The 21,348-nt window shown below is 62.2% G+C and overlaps 1 protein-coding gene across 1 annotated transcript in view; it reads right to left on the bottom strand.

Annotated features, from left to right (window-relative positions):
• Positions 1 to 18,871: 18,871 nt before the first annotated feature.
• RTN4R (reticulon 4 receptor) overlaps positions 18,872 to 21,348 on the bottom strand; it is a 28,105-nt gene continuing 25,628 nt past the window's right edge. Inside the window, exon 2 of the mRNA XM_031005559.3 lies at positions 18,872 to 20,567. Within this exon, the coding sequence (XP_030861419.1) occupies positions 19,168 to 20,567 (1,400 nt within the window). The 3' untranslated portion in view covers positions 18,872 to 19,167. The remainder of the gene's footprint in view (positions 20,568 to 21,348) is intronic.

A 21,348-nucleotide genomic window follows, 5' to 3' on the forward strand; every position in this document is an offset into this window, starting at 1 on the left:
GCACTATCACCCCATTCCAGGCTGGGAAGCTTGAGGACCCAGGCAGGGCAGCTTGAGGACCCAGGCAGGGCCCCAGTGTGCCACAGGGCTTGGCCACTGTGCAACTGCACTGCAGCTCTGGCCTCCGGCCGGGCCTTGCTTACTGACCTCTGCCCTCTGCCGTGTATCCTCCACCTTGGCCATGCACAGCGGGGGCTGGGCGGGCACATGGTGGAGGCTGCCAATGGTGCCCTGGCAAGTTCTCTTTGCCCTCGTGCCAGCCACTCCAGGGAGCACCAGGGATTGAATAAATAACTGCCATGTTTATTAAAAAATAAATTTGGTGCCTAACGGAAGTGCTGTTTCTATACATAGAAAAAAATGTTTAAAATAAAAACCAAAACAGTTCTCAAAGGCGCTGTGGCATTAATTATTCATCGCTTGCTAATGAAAACATGGCTTTGCAGGCGTGGCCCCCACCTCCCTCCAAATAAGACTAGGGCTCAGGGAAAGCCTGGCCTTAAGGGCAGGGAGCTGGTGACCCCTGAATAAAATGGGGGTGGCTGTGATATCCTCCATGGCTATTTAGGGAGCACCCAGTGTGTGCCAGGCTCGGCTGGCCTGGGGGAGTGCACAGTGGGCACTGGTCACCAGGCAGGCACAGGGGGCAGTCTGCACCCCTCCTTAGTCAGCCTGGGGAATGGCTTGGGGTCTGACCTGGAGGAGGGAGGGAGCAGCAGGAGGAGCTGGCTGGGCAGCAGAGCCACCTCTTGGAGGAGAGAAATGGGGACAGAGGCCACTCTGGCCAGCACCAGAGGACAGTGGCTACAAGTCTGGGCCAAACCCCCACAGGGTGGGTGGGTGAGGCCCTGTTCTAAGTCATTTGATGACCCAGCCACCCTCTCAGATGCTGCTGGATCCCAGACAGAGGGAGAGAGGGAGCCTGCAGGCCTTGCTGGAACCTAGGCATGCCATGCCCCAGCAGCCAGAACCAGCCACGTGGTGGTGCCACACCAGAAAGGGCCGGCCTGCCAGGCAGTCAGGGGCAGATGGGAGCAATTTGGGGAACAGCAGCAGGAGCCTCCACTCCCTCTGCCTCCACCTCTCCAGCAGACTATATGGCACACCCTGCCCAGCTGTGCGCAGCAGGGAAATTTGTGCCAGGCCTCGGGCACCTGAGCCCACACTGGGCATCGCTGTCTTGTCACTGATCCTGGGTGCTGAACAAAGCTCGGTCCAGGGCCCTGTGGACTGAGCTCCCCATCCTCAGGGCCCGGGAGCCCCTCCTCCTGCAGTCACCTGGGGCAGCCCTATCTCTGTGGGGAGGCCTGGAGCATTTGTTCTTTTGTTCATTCATTCGTTTATTTATCCATAAATGCCCCCGAGCTGGCTGCCTGGTCTCCTGGGAAGAAGGGATGCTGATCCCATCAGTCGCCTGCCTGACCAGGGGGTCTGGGAGGCTGAGAGGAAGCCTCTCTGAGCTGCTGTGGGTGCAGGTGGTATCCAGGGCGACAGCTCCTGGGCGGGAGATGAGCTGTGCCCTGAGGCGGTCAAGTGGAACCCCAGCAGGGGCCTTTGAAGCTCTGCCAGCCCCTGGGGCAGGTCAGGGACGGGGAAGAGGCTGCAGGGGGCGGCAGGAGAGTGAGGCTCCATCTCTGCTGGGTGGCTCCATCCTGGTTAGCAAGGTCTCTCGCGTCCTGGCCCCTGTGCTGGCTCCTGGGATGTGGAGTGGAACCTGCATCCCTACTGCCCATGTGTGAGGACCCGGGCTGCCAGGGCTCCAGCTGGGCCCCAGGCTCAGGGTTTGTGTGCTGGAGACCCGGCAAAGCTGGACAGAGCCTGGCGGGACCTGGCCCTGCGATGGCCCAGCTTGGGGTACTCAGAAGGCCTGATGGGAGCTGGCCTGGACACCTTGGCCTGATTTAAGCCTGGGAGCCGGTGAGGGGAGGCAGTAGGGCCTGCCGCTGAGCCGCCGCCCCGCTGCCCCCACTGGCCTCTCCCGCCGGTGGGCCTGACCTCGCTGGAAGCATCCCTCAGCCTGGTATGGATTTCCTGTCTTCACCGAGGCCGCAGCGCCAGCCGGGCGCAGGAGCCAAGCGGTGGTCAGGCCCGGGGATGGGTTTTTGTTTGTGGGGGCAGGGGCTGAGGGGACCCAAACCTTCCAGAGCTGGGGGGTTTTCTTCTCACCTGTCACTCCGTGGCTCCCTTTGGTGGCTCTTTGTCTGGCATGGGTACTGGGCCCACCCTGCGGTGTGGGCAGCTGTCCAGCCTAGAGCCTGCCTCTGACCCTGCCTCAGGGCCCCTTCCAGGGCTGGAGCAACAGGGACACAATTGCTGAGCTCAGCCTGTGTCAGGTGCAAAAGTGACCTCACTTGGGAGACAGTGCAACTGCAGTGGGCCTAGAGAGGGCTCTTCAGCTCCCAGTCACACAGCCAGGCCTGGAGAGGTACACACCCTGGTCCCTGATTCCCCCATCGGCACTGGGTGGACTGAGGAGTGGAGTGGGGACCCTGGGTTGGGGAGAGGAAGGAACTGGGCACAGGGGGAGAGCTGGGGACCAGAGGGCATCATGGAGATGAAAGGACAGGCAAGCCCAGGAGGGCACACACCATGGCACGGCAGGCAGACAGACATAGACATACATGCCCATATGGCAGCATGATCTCTCACACACACACATGCTCACATGGGCAGCACACTCACACACACGTGCATATGGACAGCACGCTCACACACACACGCACACATGGGCAGCACGCTCACACACACACATGGGCAGCAGGCTCACACACACGCACACATGGGCAGCACGCTCACACACATGCACACATGTGTAGCATGCTCACACACATGCACACATGGGCAGCATGCTCTCAGACACATGCACACATGAACATGGGCAGCACACACATGTACACATAAGCAGCATGCTCACACATGCACACATGGGCAGCACACTCACACACACTTGCACACGTGGGCAGCACACACACACGAGCAACACGCTCACACACATGCACATGGGCAGCACACACATGCACACAAGCAGCATGCTCACACATATGAACACATGGGCAGAACGCTCACACACACACGCACACATGAGCAGCATGCTCACACATATGCACACATGGGCAGCACTCACACACATTCACACATGGGCAGCATGCTCACACACACACGCACATAGGAGCAGCACGTTCATACACACATGCATACATAAGCAGCACACTCACATGCACACGTGTGCACATGGACAGCACACAGATACACATGCACATGTGGGCCACATTCTCACACACACATGCACACATGCATGCACATGGGAAGTATACTCACACACATGCATGCACACATGGGCAGCACATTCACAAGTGTACATATGTGCATACCTAGGCAGTATGCTCACACACACACACTCATGTGGGCAGCACACACACGCACACCTGGACAGCATATTTACACATGCCTGTGCAGCACACATACACGAGGCAGCATGCTCACAGACACACGTGCACACACACAAGCACACTCAGAACAAGCTGTGGGGCCTGCGGTGAGGACAGCGGGGGCGCCAGGCAGGCAAGGCGGCTGCTGCAGAAATAATTAGTCCCTGGTAGACAGGCCTGGCTCACCTTCTCCAAAGCCAAAGGGTGGCTACCAGCTCTGGGAACGGGCTCTGAGGCCCCGCCCCCACCTTGCAGTGGTTCCTGGGACCGGCAGGGAGCATCCCAAACAGGGGCCGTGGGGTGTGGGACTCTGCCATGTGATCCCTGAGGCTGGGCCTGGCCGGACGTGCCTTGGCCCCTGCAAACCGTGCACATCCCCAGGTCCCCCAGCACAGCAGCAGTGCGGGGAGTGGAGACGTGAAGATGGGGAAGAAGGAGGTTGGAGGTGCAGGGCCGCCCTGTGTTCTTGTTGGAGTGGGGGTGGGAGCACTCCAGGTCTGGTTGGGCCCTGTGAGGGTGTTGGGGACCCCAGGCCAGGCCTGGGTCGGATCCATCACTCCCTGGAGGAGGCATCTGAGTCCAGGGATGCCGGACAGGCTGGTCCCAGGTCCCCAGGCTGACTGGGCCTCAGGCATATGGGCATCTGCAGCTGTCTGGGGCCAGGCCCAGGCTGAGGGGCAGCTAGCAGGGTGCAGGAACTCCCAGGCCTTCAGCTTGCAGCGCAGAGAAGGGTAACTGCTCTGCTGTTAAAACAATTTATTTTGCTCTTCAAAAAGCTAACAGCTGTTTACAGTCAGCATGTGGGAGCTGCCCCCTGGGTGATGGATTCTGCCAATCCAGCCCTCCCTTGCCTTCCGGCGAGGAGGGGTCATCCCAGGCTTCGCGTCAGGATGGGCAGAGCAGACCACTGGGGGCCAGGCCATGATGTTCCTGGCCACTCCACGTCCCCTCGGCTGCCATCCTGTGTGCTGCCCTGGGAGAGTGCAAGGAAGGGTGGCTCCCTGAGGCTGATACGAAATGGCACGGTGATGTGAGGGGGTCAGGAGGGAGGACCACTGTGGGAGGCGTGAGGTGCAGTGAAAAGGTCAGGGAGGCCTTCTGAGAAGGCCAGCAGGGAGGGCTGCCCAGGGCCTGGAGAGCGTGCATAGCTGGGGGCAGGGTGGGGGCAGCCGGCAAGGGCAAAGCCCAGTGGGTGTGGCGATGCCCTGGGGGATGGGCCCCGATGCCCCTAAACTGGTTCAGCTCTCTAGACCAGACTAGTGTGCTATGTCGGGGCCGAGCAACAGTCCCCCTCAACTGTATGCATATACAGTAGGTGCTCAACAGACACTTGCTGGATTTGACAATAGCCCTGGACGGAGGACTGACGCCTGGGCTGCACACATTCTGGGCTCCTGCAAGCCCCTGGCATCCCTGAGCTGGTTTCTGAGTGCAGAGGGAGGAGCTGTCAAGGGTGGAACCCACACATGCCAAAGCCTGGAGGCCAGTGCAGGGGCAGGGCACCTGCTGCCTCAGGACAGCGCCGAGGTTCAAAGCCACCTGCTGGTTCCCACCTGCCTGGCACAGGACTCTGTGTCGGTGGGGGTGGCCAGATAGGGCAGCTCCTTGTCTCCCTGGAACCTGTACCCTCAGAGGTCCAGGATCCCTGGGGGAGGTTCCGGGGCTGGAGAGACGGCCCCTGTGGCAGGGCAGGGACAGACGGGCTGATTCTATCTAGGATGGGGGCACACAAAGACTTCCTGAGGGGTGCTTCAAGGCCACAGCAATCTAGGTGGGACAGGGACATCAGTCAGAGGTGCCCTGTGGAGACCCCCAGGTCCAGCTCCTGGTACTGTGTCTGAGAAGCCAGTTGTTCCCTCACAGGCCGCCAAGGCACCGCACAGTCCTGGCCTGAGTCGTTGAGGGGTCTTGGGGAGGAGGGTTCTCTGGAAGGACACCGAGCCTGGACTTTGGGGCAAGAGACCCAGAGCCCCTGGATGCTTGCGGCCTCAAGGCCCAACATGCAGCCAAGCAAAAGCTGGGGGCACAGGCGGGGGATACCCCTCCGGGGAGGATGCAGAAGCCAAGCCAGGCTGGGCCGAAGCTCCTTACCTGATCTGGTGTCCTCCTATGCGATGGTACAAGAGCCTCAGGGCACATCTGGTCTCTGTGACACCCCCCGAGACACCCGGGGAATGTTCCCAGTGACCACTGATGGGCCACTGCCTGACCACGTCACAGTTGCCCCTGCCAGGACTCAGGCAAAACCCAGCTGTCCCTGGCGCTGTCTCCCAACAGCCCCGCAGGGCCCAGTGCTGGACCAGGGCCTTGTCTCCAGCCTCTCCCCCATGGGACTCTGGGGCCTTTGGGGGCCCTTGGGGGCCTTCCTGCACCCTCACACCTACTCATCTCTGGACTCAGCCCCAGTGTGAATGCTCACCTCGGGCTGAGCCAACCCCTCCAGCCACGTTCTGCAGCTCGAGGAAGGAACTGCCCTTTGCAGCTGGGATCTGCCCGAGTTTCAGCAGCAGCCTTGAATTGTAATGCCGAGCGGCTGGCGAATAACACAGCACACAGCACACGAGAGCCCAGGTGAGCCCTAAGTGGGGCTGGGCTATGGGATCTCTGGCTTCTGGGCCCTTCTCAGAACAGACCCTCCAGGCCACTCTCCCCTGCATCCCCGGTTGCTGCACTGGGTGCAGGGGTCCGGAGCCAGGTCAGCTGCTGCCTAGGGAGAAGGCCAAGACTGCAGACCCCGCCAAGCCTGGGGGCAGCCTTCCTGACAACAGCACCATTTACTGCTTGGGATCAGCCAGGCCGGCTCCCCGCAGATGGGAGGGCTGTGAGGTGAGCACCAGCGAGCCCCTGGAAGTGCCAGAAAATGCCAGTGTGGGCACCAGGGGGCTTCCTTGGGCTGGCACGTCAGGGGAAGCCCACTGGGGCGGCTCAGTGCCCATGATGGAAGCTCAAGTCCCACGGTGCTACCCCAGGAGCTATACCCCAGTGAGGGTTGTTGGCTGGCGATGTGTCTGGCTGGCATGGGCTGCCTGGTGACGAGGGGGGCCCATGTGTGAGGAGCCTTAGGTAAGGATCCAGCTGGCACACCGAAGACCCCAGGCCAGGGGACACAGGCTGGGGGAGGGGGCTACAGAGACATGAACCCAAAAGAGAATGTCTGCTGACATCCCAACCCTGACAGATAACCAGCTGGGTGAGAGGTGGGGGTTGTGCTCAGATCACCCTCCTGTGTCCTGTGCACATGTGTGGGTGCATGGGAGTCCATGCGTGGCTCCTGGCTTGCCCCCTTCTCTCCTCGGCCCAGCTTGTGGTGCTGCGCTGTGCATGGAGCTCGGTTTCTTAGCAAGTTCATGCCATGAGCCTCCAGCTAGGCTGAGGAGGAGTGGGTCTGGGTGCCACTGGGACGGTCTGGGCTTCCCTCAGCTCCAGGGCTCTTGCCCTTGCTAGCATTGCTGTGATTCTCACCATTGCCCCCTGTTACAGAAGAGACAACTGAGGCATGGGGAGGTGATGGGACCCCCAGAGCCACCTGCAGGAGGTGGCCAGCCCAGTAGCCCTGCCCAGTCCCCCGCCGGCCTTGTGCTCCCATCTGGGCCCCTATCTGTAGTTTCCCCAGTTAACAAAATCACAACAGTCATTCCTGGTTGTTCTTGCTGAATTCTCTCCATTTGAGGAGCAGCATTTTGGGGTCTGTGTCCTAAATGGACCCAATCACAGGAGTCACCCAGGGCACTGGCTCAGCCCAAGACAACACCTTCCCCCATGTGGACACACACATGGGGGGAACAAAAACCTTGCCAACCCACCCTCTAGCAAAGGGGCCTGGACTCGCATTTTTAACAAGAACCAAGAGATCCCATGGAGGAGGTAGTCCACGGGGGGAAAAACACCCTTGAGTCTCAAGTCCCCCGTGGCTCCCCAGCTCTGACAGTGGCTGCATGGCAGGTGAGATGATGGTGGCTCTTGGGTCCCTCTGAGTCTTGCTGCCCAGGCTGGCACCGGCACATTTTGTCTTGGCCCCATGCTGTCGGGCCCTGAGCTGGGCACTGGGCTCCCTGAGTCTCGTGGGAGCTGTCTGGGTCCTGAACCAAGCGGTGGCCCGAGCACGGGAGGCCGTCCCCACCCTCGGGGACACTGTCTGCTCCGGCTGTGGGCTCTGGGGGCTGAGAGCTATTTCGGCTGCACTGGCCTCTCCACTCCTGCCAGGCTTCAGTGAGCTAAGATTGTGCCAAAGTCAACAGAACGGAAAAGAGAGGCTATGGCGCTCTGTCAGGGAGAAAGCCCAATTAGGAGGGGCTTGTGGGGGCAGGGTGGGAGTGCAGAGGGAGCCCCGGAACCTAGCCAGCCCGCTGTGATGACAGGGCCTTCGACAGCAGCCCAGCACTTGGACTGTGCAGAACTGGCGGGGATGGTGCTGTGAGCCTGGGGAGGGTGCCTTTCTCCCCAGGGGCCCGCACGGGGCCAAGTCTACCAGACTTCTGAGCCGGCATGTCTGGGTACAGGACCTGGCCCTGCAGAACTAGCCTGGGCATCAGAGCCCACCAGAGGTGACTGCCAGCGGCCAGGACCCACCACGGAGTCTCAGGGAGCAGCACACGGGTGGGGAGCGGGTGGAGGGCACACAGCGCTGGTGGGGCATGGGCCTGGGCACCTCTCCAGCTGGACACTGCACATGACACCCCAGGCCAGGCCAGGGTCCCCTGACTCACAGACCCCAGGCACAGGGACATGCTGTTTTCTTTTTAGTCCAAGTGTACGGGGTGAGGAGCTGCAGCCCCCACCCTGAGGGCCTGCTCTGTTTAGAGGGGTGCCAGGGTCCTGGGTCCCTCCCTCTGTTAGAGCTGTCTGGAAATCCTGAGTCGGGTAGGTGAGGTAGGAAAGGGAGACCTCCCCACCCACTGCCCTGCCTGAGCGGCTCCCACGGTCTAAACCCTGTCTTGGGGGTGGTTCCCAGGAGCAGGCAGCAGAGCCTGGTGAAAAGAGACCAGACAGTGTGGACCTCCCTGGCCCTGGGATCAACAGCCTCTCCTGGGCCCAGCTTCCCCAGGCCTGAGCTTGGGGTTGGAGGATCGGCAGGAGAGTGAGTCCATGAAGGCACCGTCCCCACCCCTCAGCACCCTTTCCCTCCATGTCATCTCGGCCACCCATCTCAGAGCCCAGCTCAGCACCCGGGCCCTACTGGGCCACCCTGTCAGCCCCTGAGTCCCCATGGAGGGTTTGGAGGCTGGAGGCCGGTCAGCTGGGGAGGGGAAGGGCAGAGAAGCAGGGTGAGCCACTTGGCTCAGGACTGAGGACCACTTGCACTCTGGCCACTGCAGAGGGTGTCCGGCTGGGGCAGGAGGGCTGTGGGAGAGAGATCACATCGTGTGTGGGAGGGGACAGTCCCCTCCTGCCCAGTCCCCTCCCCACAAGGCCTTAGGGAAGGGTGGGGGTGCCACACACCATGGGCTGGTGCCCCCATCCTGGCTTTGCCTACCTAAGGCTCTGGGATTGGCAGGCATGGAGTTCCCCAGCCCTGAGCGTGGCAGGGGCAGGATGACAGACCCACGGTCCCCTAAGCCCTCCCTCCTCCACTTACACCCTCGCCCGCCAGAGCCCAGTCATTCTCCTGCCCTCAGGGCCTGGATTCAGCCCCACCCCCAGCCTCCTTGTAAGCCTGGCCTTATTAGTGCTGCTTCACCCCGACTTTGCAAGTCAAATTCCGCATTACTGCGCTCCTGCTCTGTTTCCACCTTGATGCATGGAGAGCTGGAGAGCAGCTGGAGCAGAGAAGGCACTGCAATGAGGCGGCAGCCCGTGCTGGCCAGGGGCCCCGGGGCCCAGAGCCAGGTGGGGTGGACCCTGAGGCCCTGTCTTTCCACAGGTGTCCAGGGTCACTCCCACCCCACCCTTGGCCTCCTGCTGGCTCAGCACCACACCCCCACCAAAGGGCCAGGCTCCGGGTGAGTGATCCTCAGGGCCCCCGCACAGGCTGTTCCCTCTGCACACAGGCTATCCCTGCCTTCCTGTCCAGCCAGTGGGTGGGGAGAAGCGAGTCCCTCCTTTCAGGGATTCTCAGGAACCGAGTGGCTATCAGGGTATGCAGCTGTGATGCACATGGCAGGAGAAGACCTCAGACGCCACAGCCTAGCTCTCTGTGGGGCAAGTGTGTCTCAGCCTCTCTCTGAGGAGGAGAGAGCCCCTGGACTGGAGGGTGCCCTGCTCAGCTCTGCCTGGGTATTCTGTGGCTTGCAGGGTGGAAGGTGAAGGGCTGCAGGCGCTGGGTCCCTGGTGTACACTCTTGGCTCCTGGCCTGTGACCCTTCCAGCTCCTCTGGCCCCCCAGTTACCCTTCCCAGGCCCCCCACTGTCTGCCCAGCTTTTCCTTCTTTGGCAGCCCCAGTTCCTTCCTTGTACCCAGTGGGACAGCAGGGCCCAGCCCTAGGGGCCGCAGGAGACAGACATGCCCCAACTGAGACAGACAATGGCCAGCATGGCAGGTGGCCCAGTCTCGGCCACCAGGACGTCCTAGGAGGTACGGCCCCTCAGCTAAGCTGGCTGTCCTTAGTGGCCCAGCTCTGGCTCTGGCTGGTCCTGTGAACTCAAGATGGCAGACACTGTTCCTAGTCTCAGGCCGGGTCTTGGGTGAAGAAGGTTGGGTGTAAGACCCTGTACCTCTCCTCTTGGAACACCCCCAGTGGCTGGCGAGATCACTGAGGCTCCATCCAACGGGCAGCCTCCAGGGCAGCCCTCGCTCCTCCCTTGCCCTGGAGGTGGGCACGGGTCAGTGGAAGGATGGGACTGAGGGGCTGGGCCCTTCACTGACCCTGGAAGGTGGCTCCCTGTGGCCTTCCCTGCAGTTTCCTGGTCCACTGTGGTTCAGCCTAAGACACAGGTGAAGGCCTGGTTATCACTTGGCTGCTTTTGCCAAAAGAGTGGCTTCCAGTGAAATCCTTTGGCTGCTGAAAGGCAAAGTCACCCTCCCTCCCTGTGGCCCCAACACCTGCAGGGTTTGTCAGCAGAAGGTTTTCACAGTCCACTGGGCATTCGCGGGCCTTTGGCATCCTCGAGGGCCTGCCTTTGGTTAGCACACAGCCTTTGCTTGACCCAGAGGGTGCAGATGGCACTGGCTCCACGGCATGGCCTTGAGAATTGAGGCCGGCTTCGGCGAGGATGGTCCCACCTACTCTGGCCTTCAGGCCTTCACCAGGAGAGGTTCAGGCTGCTGGCCCAGCCAGTCTCTGCAGGGGCACCCCGGTGGGCCCAGGGAGGGACTGGGGTCAGCTGGGGCCCTGGACTCACAGGGGATCCCACTTCCCCCACGTCTTGCTTGGTTCTGGGCATAAGGGTCCTAGTTCTTGGGGCCTGGCCTGGCCCTCTCACTGCTCCCAGGAAACCTCGGGAAACATGGCAGGCTGTGTTCCCCATCCTCAGGCTCCCGAGTCGCTTCTGTCCAGCCCTCTGCTGGTATCTGTGACTCAGCACCATGACGGGGCCCTGTCCAGGGCATCCTGGGCAGAAGGCAGCTCCGAGTGCACAGCGGGCACCCCCATGGACAGGCTGCATCCATGTGCCACTCCTTGGCTGCCCTCTCTTCATCTGTAGTGATGACACAGTGACCCCCACCTGCAGGCCTGGTGGCACTGCTGTCACCAGGCACAGGGAGCCTGCCCCCAACCTGGGTGGTGTTGTGGGAGTGGCTGGGCAAGGAACGCTGCTATCCCTGCTGAGCTGGGTGGGCACTGATGGGCATGGGGACCTGGAGTGCTGACCCCTAGCCCTACTGTCGGCAGGCCACGCCTGCCCCTCTGGGGAACTGCTGTGTCCCCCTTGGCTGGCCTAGAAGTGCCTAGAAATGTCTTTTATGTGGGGAGTCGGTGGGTGAGGGCCCCACTGTCCCATCTCTTGAGGAAGGGAGGGCTCTGGGCAGGGTCTGCACCAATTCCCCAGTGCCCGCTGAGGCCTGTGGCTGCCTCAGGGACAGTGCCAGGCACCTCTTCACCCTGGCGTAGGTGTCCTATTTCCAGAGTGTAGTGCTGGATGCTTCTGTTTGACTGTGTTAATTGAGACCAGCTTTTACAGAATGAGCCTCATGGGGTGGGAAAATCTGCACAGCCTTGGTGTTTAGGGTAACCTGAAAGTGAGCTTGGGGTGCAGTCTCACTCCCCCATGCCCCTGGGCACAGCTACCCACAGGCCCACAGCAGGCAGGCAGGACTGATGCCATCCTCCAGATCCCCCGACCAGGCCCAGAGGTGGGGCCAGGAGAGATCTGGGGAGTTGGTGCCACCAGATTTCCCAACCATGACAGGATGTTGGGGGGTGGGGGGCAACAGCAGGACTGCCCCAGGCTGGGTCCCCACCCAAGCCAGGCTTGGTCGTGGCCTCATGCCAATTTGTCCCTCTGCGGATCTGGAGGGGTCCTCGGCTGTAGCAGGGGGCCCAGACGATCCTGACCTGGGGATGGGAAGGCCTCTGTCCGTGGTTCCCCTGCAGAGCGGGGCCTGTTGAGAGGAGCAGGGGGTGGTCTGTTGAAGGAGTGGGTGAACGGAGAGGCGTGCGGGGATGGATATGGACAGGGCGGGTGCTCAGACCCTACGGTCTGAGGTGGAGGGGTGGGGTTGGAGGCTGGAGTGGCCGCGGGGGAGCCTAGAGGGGTAGGGCTGTGGCTCCACCACTGTTGGCTAAGGGACCTCAGGGAGGGCTTCAGAGGCTGGGGCCCTGGCTCCCAAGGCCTCAAGACCCTCCTGCTCCCCCTGAAGGTAGCAGTGACCGCCTCCCAGAAACCCCTGGCATCCCTGGAGGCTGCAGTCCCCCGCCCCGCCTCCGTCTTTCTCTCTGCTCTGTCATTTTTCAAAAATAATTGTGCAGCAGCACCAGGCTGTCTCCGTGCCCCTCCTGTAGGTTGCCCTACCCCACCAGGTCCCTGGCTCGGTGTCCCCAGACTCTGCCAGGCTGGCCTCACCGCGTGTATCGAGGTGTTCTCCCTGCAAGGTCTTCATCATTCCCTAATTGCTCGCATTTATTTTTCTCCTTCCTTGGTGAGTGGCCCTGCCAGCCTCAGCCTTGTCTCTCCTTGGTGAGCGTCATTAATGCAGCTTCCGCGCCACGATCAGAGGGGGCTGCCCCCACCCTGCCGGCCCTGCCGCTGCTCCTCTGCCCGCCTCGAGATGGATGTTCATTTATTGCCCATAAATCTCTGCACAGCCCTTTGTAAAGACAAATCGGAGGCCTCCTGTTCCCCGGTGTTGGTTGGGCCGATCGGTGGTGGGTTTAATTGGCCCTTCCCGTGGAGGCTGCCTCTGCAGGAGAGGCTCGTTGTGGGCTGGGCCAGATGCACTGCATCTGCAGAAGGGGCCATTCTCTGCCCCTCATTTTGTCTAGCGTCTGAGGCTGGGCCATGTGCAGGAACAAAGTGTGGATCCTCCCTCAGGCTTCCAAAACATGGCCTCCCCGCATTCACGTGGCCTGGCAGCAGCCCAGGCCCAGGCAGGGCCCTCTCTCACCCAGGGGGTGATGCCTGCAGCTTCAACAGCAACCTCCAGGAAGGAGGCGCATGGGTTCGTTGAGGTGATACAGGAGTGGAAGAGCTTGGTCCCTTTAAATGAATGATAGGGAAAAGGGGAAGTGCTGCGTAGAGGAGGGTGTGGTCCCTGGCTGGGGCTCCATCCCACAGACCTAGGTGAGGACAGGCAATTTTGCATTTCCCAAGACCACCCTGGCCTGCCACACCCCCATCCTATGACTATAAAAACTCGCGAGATCCTAGCAGGCACGCACAAGCTGCTGGACGTGGAGAGGAGCGGATTGGCAGAGGAGCACTCAGGCAGCTGGACGTCGAGAGGAACGCACTGACGGGCGCCGGCACCCCGGCAGGCTACCAACCGGCAGCAGAATGACCTGGAGTTTGGCTGGGGCAGCCAGAGGAGAGCCCGGGCCCGACTCCAGGGGAAAACCTTCCCACTCCATCTCCTTCTGCCTTCCCCCATCTGCTACCTCCACTCAATAAAACCTTGCACTCATTCTCCGAGCCCACGTGTGGTCCAATTCTTACACCAAGGCAAGAACCTTGGGATGCAGAAAGCCATCTGTCCTTGCGATAAGGCAGGGCTCTAACTGGGGTTTAATTGAGCTGAGTAACAGAAGCCACCGACAGAGTTAAACTAAAACAGCAAAACTAAAAGAGCACCCTGTAACACGCTCACTGGGGCTTCAGCTATAAACATTCACCCCTAGACACTGCCGTGGGGTTGGAGCTCCACAGCCTGCCCGTCTGTATGTTCCCCTAGAGATTTGAGCAGCAGAGCACTGAAGCAAGCCACATCCCCATTGCATGTCCTGTGAGGGGAACAAGGGGACTTTTCCTGTTTCACCAGCACACAGCAGGTGCCTAATAAACGCACAGCGAACTGGTCAGAGAGAGAGGGACCCTCCACTGAGCCCAGCCACTGCACAGGCTGGGAGGGCAGGACTCCTGCTGAGCTTGGCACCCTTTCCTGCACCCTGGTGGCTGTGAGCCTGGCCCTGCCCCGGTCAGCAGGCCTGTGCTGACCCCACATGCAATCTGCTGTTGGTGCCAAGGAAGTGCTACCTGTGCAGCTCTCAGAATGTCAGGCTGGGTGCTCCTCCACTGAGGTCAGGGTCAGGAGTCCCTAGGCCAGCTCTGGGGGGCCCACAGGGCATGAGGGGGGTCCAGGCAGCCACCCCGGCCCAGCCTGGTTCCACTGCTTACTGTGTGGCTCTGGGGGGCTCCTTTGGCTTTCTGGGGCCTGGGGAACCAGGCGCGAGCTTGGTCCTGTGGTCTGAATCCAAGAAGACAGGTTGTGGGTGGGGACATTTGGAGGGAGGGACAGCCTCTGCCTCAGCTTTGGGACCGTGTGGCAGAAGCACCCTGTCTGGCCCTCTATGAGCTCCTCCAGGGCTGGGCCCAAGCAGGGACCTCTTCTTCCATGAGGGTTTACTCATTCCTCAAAACAGGCACAAAAGCAGAGGGCTGTTGAGGGGTAGTGACCTGCCCCTGGCTCTGGCCATGCGGGTCTGGGCACTGTGGATCCACTCCATGGCCACCTGGCTGGGTGAGGACCAGCCTGGAGGATCAGGGAGAGCTTCTTGGAGAAGGGAGTGGTGCCAGAACTGAATACTGAGCAAAGAGGAAGGACCAAGAAGAAGATCCTAAGGAGTTCTGGGGCTGGGGGCTGGGGATTGGGAGCGATAGGAGAGACGAGGCTGGACAGGTGCCTGTTCCTCCACCCACTGGCTCAGGACTCCAGGCTTGGCCAAGCAAGGGTCCCCTGCCCCTGGGAGCAGGACTCCCCTGCAGCAGACAGAGGTGGGTGGGGAGTGCGATGCACCTGGAAGGGGCTTCCAGAGAGGTGTGCCCTGGCAGAGCCCCACCTCCCCCAGGAAAAGACAGTAGCACCAGGCCCCAGCCCTGGAGAAGCCTGACCAACCAGAGAAGTCCCACGGCCTCCTCCATGGAGTTTGGGGCTCCGCCTCTAGACCTGGGATTGGCACTTTGGGGTCAGGCCAGCTGCTGGGGAGCCCTGGGCCCCGACACATGCACCCTCCCAACAGGAGTGGGGCTCCGGGGGTCACTGGGCTCATGCCCATCGCAGCCACTCTCCAAGGCCTTGGCATAATGGGATCCTTGAGCTGCTGTGCCTGGCGGAGGAGAGGGGGGATGGGCTGAGATACACCCTTTGCTGACAGTGGCTATTGCACTTTTCCCACCCAGGCCTCATGTGGGGAGCCCTGCCAAGCCCAGGCTGTGGTGTACACAGGGGCTGGGCTGCAGGGCAGGGCTCCGGAGCGGCCTAGCCCAGAGCAGGGTGGGAAAGGAGCCAGCTGGGGTCCAGGCAGAACCGAGGCCAAGGCCACCAGTGAGAAATCTGGGCATGAGGGTGGCCACCAGGCCGACACCGTGGGGGAAATTGAGTCGAGGGCTGGGCCTCCTCACCGTGGCTGGAGGCGGCCCAAAGGCCAGCTGACCAGACACAGAGCTGCCTCAGTCACAGAGGTGCCACAGCTCAGGGTGCCACCCCGAGTGACATCCCTAGGCCGACTGGCACAGTGGAGGGAATTGACACCCAGGGTCTTGTGATGTCCCCAGGCACTGGGATGGAGAAGCAGAGCAGCACTCTGGAGCACAAACACAGTTGGCAGCGAAGGGTCTGCTCCCGCGTGGCCTCGGGCCCAATCCTGCCTGACATGTTGCTTCATGTCTCTGGGCCTCCGTTTCCTCATCTGTGCCCTGGGGACATTAGCAGTGTCTTCCTGCGGGGATGTGAGTGTGAGGTGCCCTACCACCCCAGGGAGGCTGTGAGCTGCAGGCAGCCCGGCAGTGAGGAGCCCCCACCCCTGCCGCTGCCGCAGTGGCCCGCCCCAGGCCCCAGCTCACACCACAAACACTTGCCTCCCTCTCAACTTGTTTCCGGCATGTTCTCGGTCTCGCTGGATGTTAGTTTACCATCAGCTGCTGAACATTCGGCAGCTTCTATTATTTCAGAACTAATTTAAGGATTAAAAAGTAATTCTCCCAATTACTAGGCAAAGCCCTGGGCAGCCAGATAAACAGGGGGCAGGTGCTCCCATCCAAGGACAGGGCCGCTCCTGCAGCCCTGGGCAGACAGGTGTGCAGGGCAGCTCTGGTGCAGCTCAGCCCCCAGGGCTGCAGGGGTGGAGTCGGGGTGGTTGAGAGGAATCCCCAGGAGCAGCCCAGCCTGGGCCCGACATCTGAGGGTTGCTTGCCCCTATCCCCCACCCAGGTCGGCTACAGCCACCTAGTGGTGAGCCCAGCCCCAGCTGTCACCTCCACCAATTGTGCTGGGTGGTGCTGCCCTGGCTAGGCCTGCAACACAGGGACAGGCCCATGAGCTGTGAAGGATTCGGTCCACAGGGCGCCCTGGGGCTGGCCAGGCATCTTTGGACGGTGCCAGGAGAGTCTGTGGTAGATCAGCAGACCGCATGGGGTGGGGGCCAGGATTTGATACACTCAAGGCTGATTCACGCTGCTTTAATTAGCTTTCTGCACCTGCTCTAGGGTCTGGGTGATCAAGGCTGGACACCAGCTGCCACCCCCAACCCCTGCCTGGTCCAGCACCTGACCTCAGGGGCCCAGCCGGCCGGGGCTGGTCAGGCAGAGCTGGGGAGTGCCGGGGTCGGCGCAGGAAGGAGCTGAGTCCCTGGGCCCTGGCCCAACGCCCCGCCCACTCCGGGCCCCTCGTCAGCAGCGGCCGGCCGGTGAGCTCATCTCTTCCTGGGCTGTAAATATCACCCAAGTGCTCACGACTCCCAAATGTGTCCTCCAGCCGGGCCCCTCTGCTGAGCTCAGCCTGCACAGCCCACGCGACACCCCCGCCCAGATGTCTCCTGGGCCTCGACAAAGCGGCCGCTCCTCTCGGCGCCCCCACCTCAGGGACGGGCGCCCCGTGCCGGCTGCTCAGGGCGGACGCCTGGGAGCCCTGCCTGCCGCCTCCACCCCATGGGAGCGTCCATGCATCCTGCTGAGTCCAACTTAAAACTCGTCCACTTCCTTCCGGATCCTCTCACCCCGTCCTCAGGTCTGGTTGGACTGTGCCCAACTCCCCACCCCTGCCACTGCACAGGCCCCCACTGTGGCCTGGAGGGGAGGGTGCAGAGCCCTGAGGACAGCTGGTGGTGACAGTCAGCCCCGAAGCTGGCCTGAGGGCGGCAGGTGCTTGCTTCTTAGTTAGGAGTGGGCCCAGCAGAGGTAATGAACTCCTTGTCCTGGGAGGTGTGCAAGCTGAGGCGGGACCTGCTGTCCTTCCACAAGCCATTGAGGGCGCCAGCATCCACTGCAGTTGGGTCACTCAGGTGGGGCCCAAGGCTCTTTGGAAATGGGTGGCTTCAGTTTCCTGGCTCTGACTGCAAGGAGCCCCCAGCCTCAGCTGAGAGCCCTACCCCAGATCCAGCAGTTTAGCTGCCTCTTCTCAGGCATGACAGGGGCCACTTGGGAGAAAAACTGGATTAATGAAACCCTGCCTATGCCAGTGCCCAGGCACAGCCTGGCAGAATCCTGGGCCTGGCTGTGGGGTCACAGAGACTGGGGGTGCCAGGGGTGCTGATGGTGGGGCTCCAGGCACAGGACAGAGACTGCACAACATTTTGACATCAGGCCATCCACGGAGAGGCCTCTGCTGGGGCTGCCAAGGGTCTCCTGGGCCCAGAGGGGCTGCAGAGGGAGCCCTGGGCAAACAGCACCCCATCCCGGCAGGGCTGCCCTGCCTGAGCTGCCCCCAGCCTTGGGGCAAGGCTGCCGGCCCTGGAGCTCAGGTGAGCAGAGGGGCAAACTGCAGGTGGAGGTGTGCGCAGCCACATGGGGGGCCTCAGCACCTGTGGGCACAGGGTCTCTCAGGAGAGACAGTGCATGTGGGAGGACCCTGAGGAGGGTACAGGCCAGACAGGACCACTGCATCCTGGCTCTGCCCTGTGCTTGATGGGAGGGGTCTGAGCCTTGGGCCGCAGCACAGGCACAGAGAAGCGGGCGGAGGAGCTGGGGCCTTGGCTGCTAAGCGCGTCCTCCCCGCTTCTTCTCCCTCCTTCTCCTCCCCCCAGGCTTCTGGAGCCCTGGCCGCCCCCACGACCATCTGGCTTCACCAGCAACGCTCCCCCACACCCTCCCCCACGTCACTGTTTTTCTCCCTCTCCCCCTCCCCAGCCACTGCCCTGGCGGGGAGGGGGCCCTTTCCTGGGAAGGCTTCCTGGCCACGTGGCCCTTCCCTTTTGTTTCTGAGTCCTCTTCGGCCCAGGCCGTGGGAAAGCGTGCCTGTGCATATTTCTGCCTGTGCATATTTTTGCCTGGATGCGTGTGCTGCTCTCGAGCCCATGGTGCATGCATGTGTGTGGACATGTGTTCCCTGCCCTGCTGTGTGTGCATGCGTGTAGGCATACATGGGTGCAGGGACATGCAGACCCACCACGGCCTATGTTTGGGGTGTGGGCATGCTGTAAGTGGGGGTGCCCCGGACACGCATGTGGGGTCTAGTGTGACCACCAGCAGCGGTGTGAGGGTGCATACAGCCCCCACTGGGCCTTGAGGCCAGGCCTGACCCGCCCAACTCTCCTTCAGGGCCTTCCTCTCCTGCCACCCACCAGGGGTAGGAAAAGGATCCCTCATCCTCAGCCTCCTCCTGGGCTGCCCGGGCAGCCTGATTGGGGTGGGGGGCCTGAGAGCAACTGTCCCCACAGGGGCTGCTATGTCCAGACCCATAGACCTGGCATGTGCTCCATCAGCCAGGCTCAATGACGTCAGCCACCAAGCATGCTCCATCTGTGCGGCTGGCGGGGCAGGGGCACCTGACATTGGAGCTGCCCTTGGCCAAGGCTACCCCACCTGTGGTGCCAGGCAACTCCCTTCCTCTGGGGGCCTTGTGATGGGGGAGAGGCTGCCCGTCCAGCACCCACCCCTGCTTCTCACCGCCCACAGCACCCTAGCCCGAGAGGCCACAGCTTAAGAAAAGAGCTCTTTATTCCACGTCGTCCGATATTTTTACACAAGTAAAATAAAATGCATATCTCTATATACCGCGATCTGGGTGGGAGGCGGCGTTCTGGAACAAACGCTGCCGCCGAACCCTGTAAACATGATGGGGTGGAGATGGGGGTGGCGGGCGGCAGGCGTCCGTCAGGGAGGGCCTGGCCTGGCCTGCCCCACGGGTCGGCCGCCCGGCTGGCTTGGCGGCGTGGAGAGAGACCCCGTATGTACACACACCTGGCTGCTGAGCACGCTCTTGTGTCCGCTGGGGGTCAGCAGGGCCCAAGCACTGTCCACAGCACCAGCGCCAGGCCCAGGGGGGTGAGGCTGCAGGTGAGGCTGGGCAGGGCACCTGAGCCTTCTGAGTCACCAGTCCCGCCACCCCCGCTGCCTGCCTGGCCCAGACGGCAGTGGCTGCGGGTGCGGTTCTTGCGTGAACAGCCTGGCCTCCGGCGAGGGCCCGAGGTGGGGAACCCTGGTGGCTCGGAGCCCTCGGGCCGCACTGCAGTGAGCGGGGGCTCAGCAGAGCCAGGGAGAGTCCCAAAGGGGGAGTCATTGATGTGCCGTGGGCCAGAGCCGTTGCCCGGGGGGCTGTCACCGGGCGGCACGCGTCCCTTCAGCGCATTGCCTGCTGAAGCTGGTCTTCCAGGCTCCAGTACTGAGGCCTTGTCAGCGGCGTCTGGCTGGCAACACTTGGGAAGCCCCAGAGGCTCCTCATCGGTGGCCCTGCCGGTCCAGATGGGATGGTAAGGGCCGGTGGCCACAGCGCAGCCCTGCAGGTCATTGGCAGCTAGGCGTTTGAGGTCACGGCCAGCCAGGCGTTGCGGGAGGCTGCAGGGCACCTCGGAGGAGGAGCCGCGGAACTTCTGCAGCCAGGCCCAGAGTGGGCGTGCCCGGCAGTCACACACCCAGGGGTTGTCGTTGAGCCTCAGGTACTGCAGGGCACGCAGGGGCGCCAGGGCCTCAGTGGGCAGCGCTGATAGATTGTTGGCAAACAGATAGAGTGTCATGAGGCGGCCAAGGTCACGGAAGGCGTGCGGGTGCACATGGGCCACGCGGTTCTGGTGCAGTAGGAGACGGTCGAGGCTGTGCAGGCCACGGAAGGCGCGCTCGGGCACGCTGGAGATGCGGTTGCCGTGCAGGAAGAGGTGTGTGAGGTTGCCCAGGTCGCGGAAGGTGTCATCAGGCAGTGCCTGCAGCGCGTTGTCCTGCAGGTAGAGGTACTGCAGGGCAGCCAGGCCGCGGAACAGACCCGGGCCCAGCTCCTGCAGGCCGCAGCGGTCCAGGTGCAGCGTGTGTAGGCGGCCCAGGCCGTGGAATGTGGCAGGGTCCACAGACCGGAGCTGTGCATTATCGCTGAGGTCCAGCTGCTCCAGGAGGGCCAGGCCAGTGAAGGCAGCCGCGTCAATTCGGGCCAGCACATTCGAGTGCAGCCACAGGATGGTGAGGTTGCGGCAGGCGCGGAAGCTGGCAGCTGGCACATGCGAGATGCGGTTGCCGTGCAGGAAGATGCGCTGGCTGGCAGCAGGGATGCCCACGGGCACAGCCTGCAGGCCCTGCTGGGGGCAGCTTGTCGTCACCTTGGGCTCATTGTAGCATACACAGGCACCTGGGCATGGGGCTGCCACCTGCCAGGCCTGCAGCCACAGCACCCATGCCAGCAGCCGGCTCCCTGTAGGCAGAAGACAGAGTGGTTAGCAGGAAGGGCAGGGGTACTGGAGAAGCTGGAGGTTTTGCTAGAGCCAGGTGGGCCCTGGAGATTGGGTCTCAGGAGGACCTGGGGCTGGGTCCAAGATGTGGCCACCACCCCCGGGAATCGCAGTGGTAGGATCCCTGCTTCACAGGCCTCATGGACGATGCTGGGCTAGAACATGCCTTGGAGCCATGCACTCCACCCTGGAAGCCACATCTGCAGACTCCCCATACCACACCCGGGAGCAGCCCACTGGGTCACCAGGGGCACTCACTTGAAGGCCTCCTGGAATGGACACTGGTGACTGCAGGTACCTCCTCAGGACTCCAGTGAACACAGAGCCCGCATTGCAGGAGTCCCCGGGGGGTCCCAGTGGGGGTTCCACCCACAGGGCCTAGGAAACACTGCAATGGGGCTGGGGTCCCTCTGGGCACGTCTGCTATCTCAGAAACAGGCGCTTGGATGCCCGAGGGCGGGGGTGGAGGGCAAGTGTGTCCAGGGCTCAGGAGGAGTCGCGTCCCACAACCACCCAGGCAGGCTGCTCCCTCCTCCACACATCCTCCTTTCAAGCACTTCCTGACTTGGCAGGAACCCTCCTGAAGCCTCCGCCCCCTGGCCTCATTCTCTGCTCCATCTCCTCCCTGGGAGGAGTTCAATCCTCCCCAGCCAATCCCTGCAGTGCCAGCTGCCTGCACCCCTCCCACCCAGACGCCATCAGCAGGGATAGCCTCCCAGTGGGTTCTCCCCCAGCCCCAGGTGC

The sequence above is a fragment of the Gorilla gorilla genome, chromosome 23 (assembly GCF_029281585.2).
Source record: "Gorilla gorilla gorilla isolate KB3781 chromosome 23, NHGRI_mGorGor1-v2.1_pri, whole genome shotgun sequence".
NCBI classification, from domain to species: domain Eukaryota; kingdom Metazoa; phylum Chordata; class Mammalia; order Primates; family Hominidae; genus Gorilla; species Gorilla gorilla.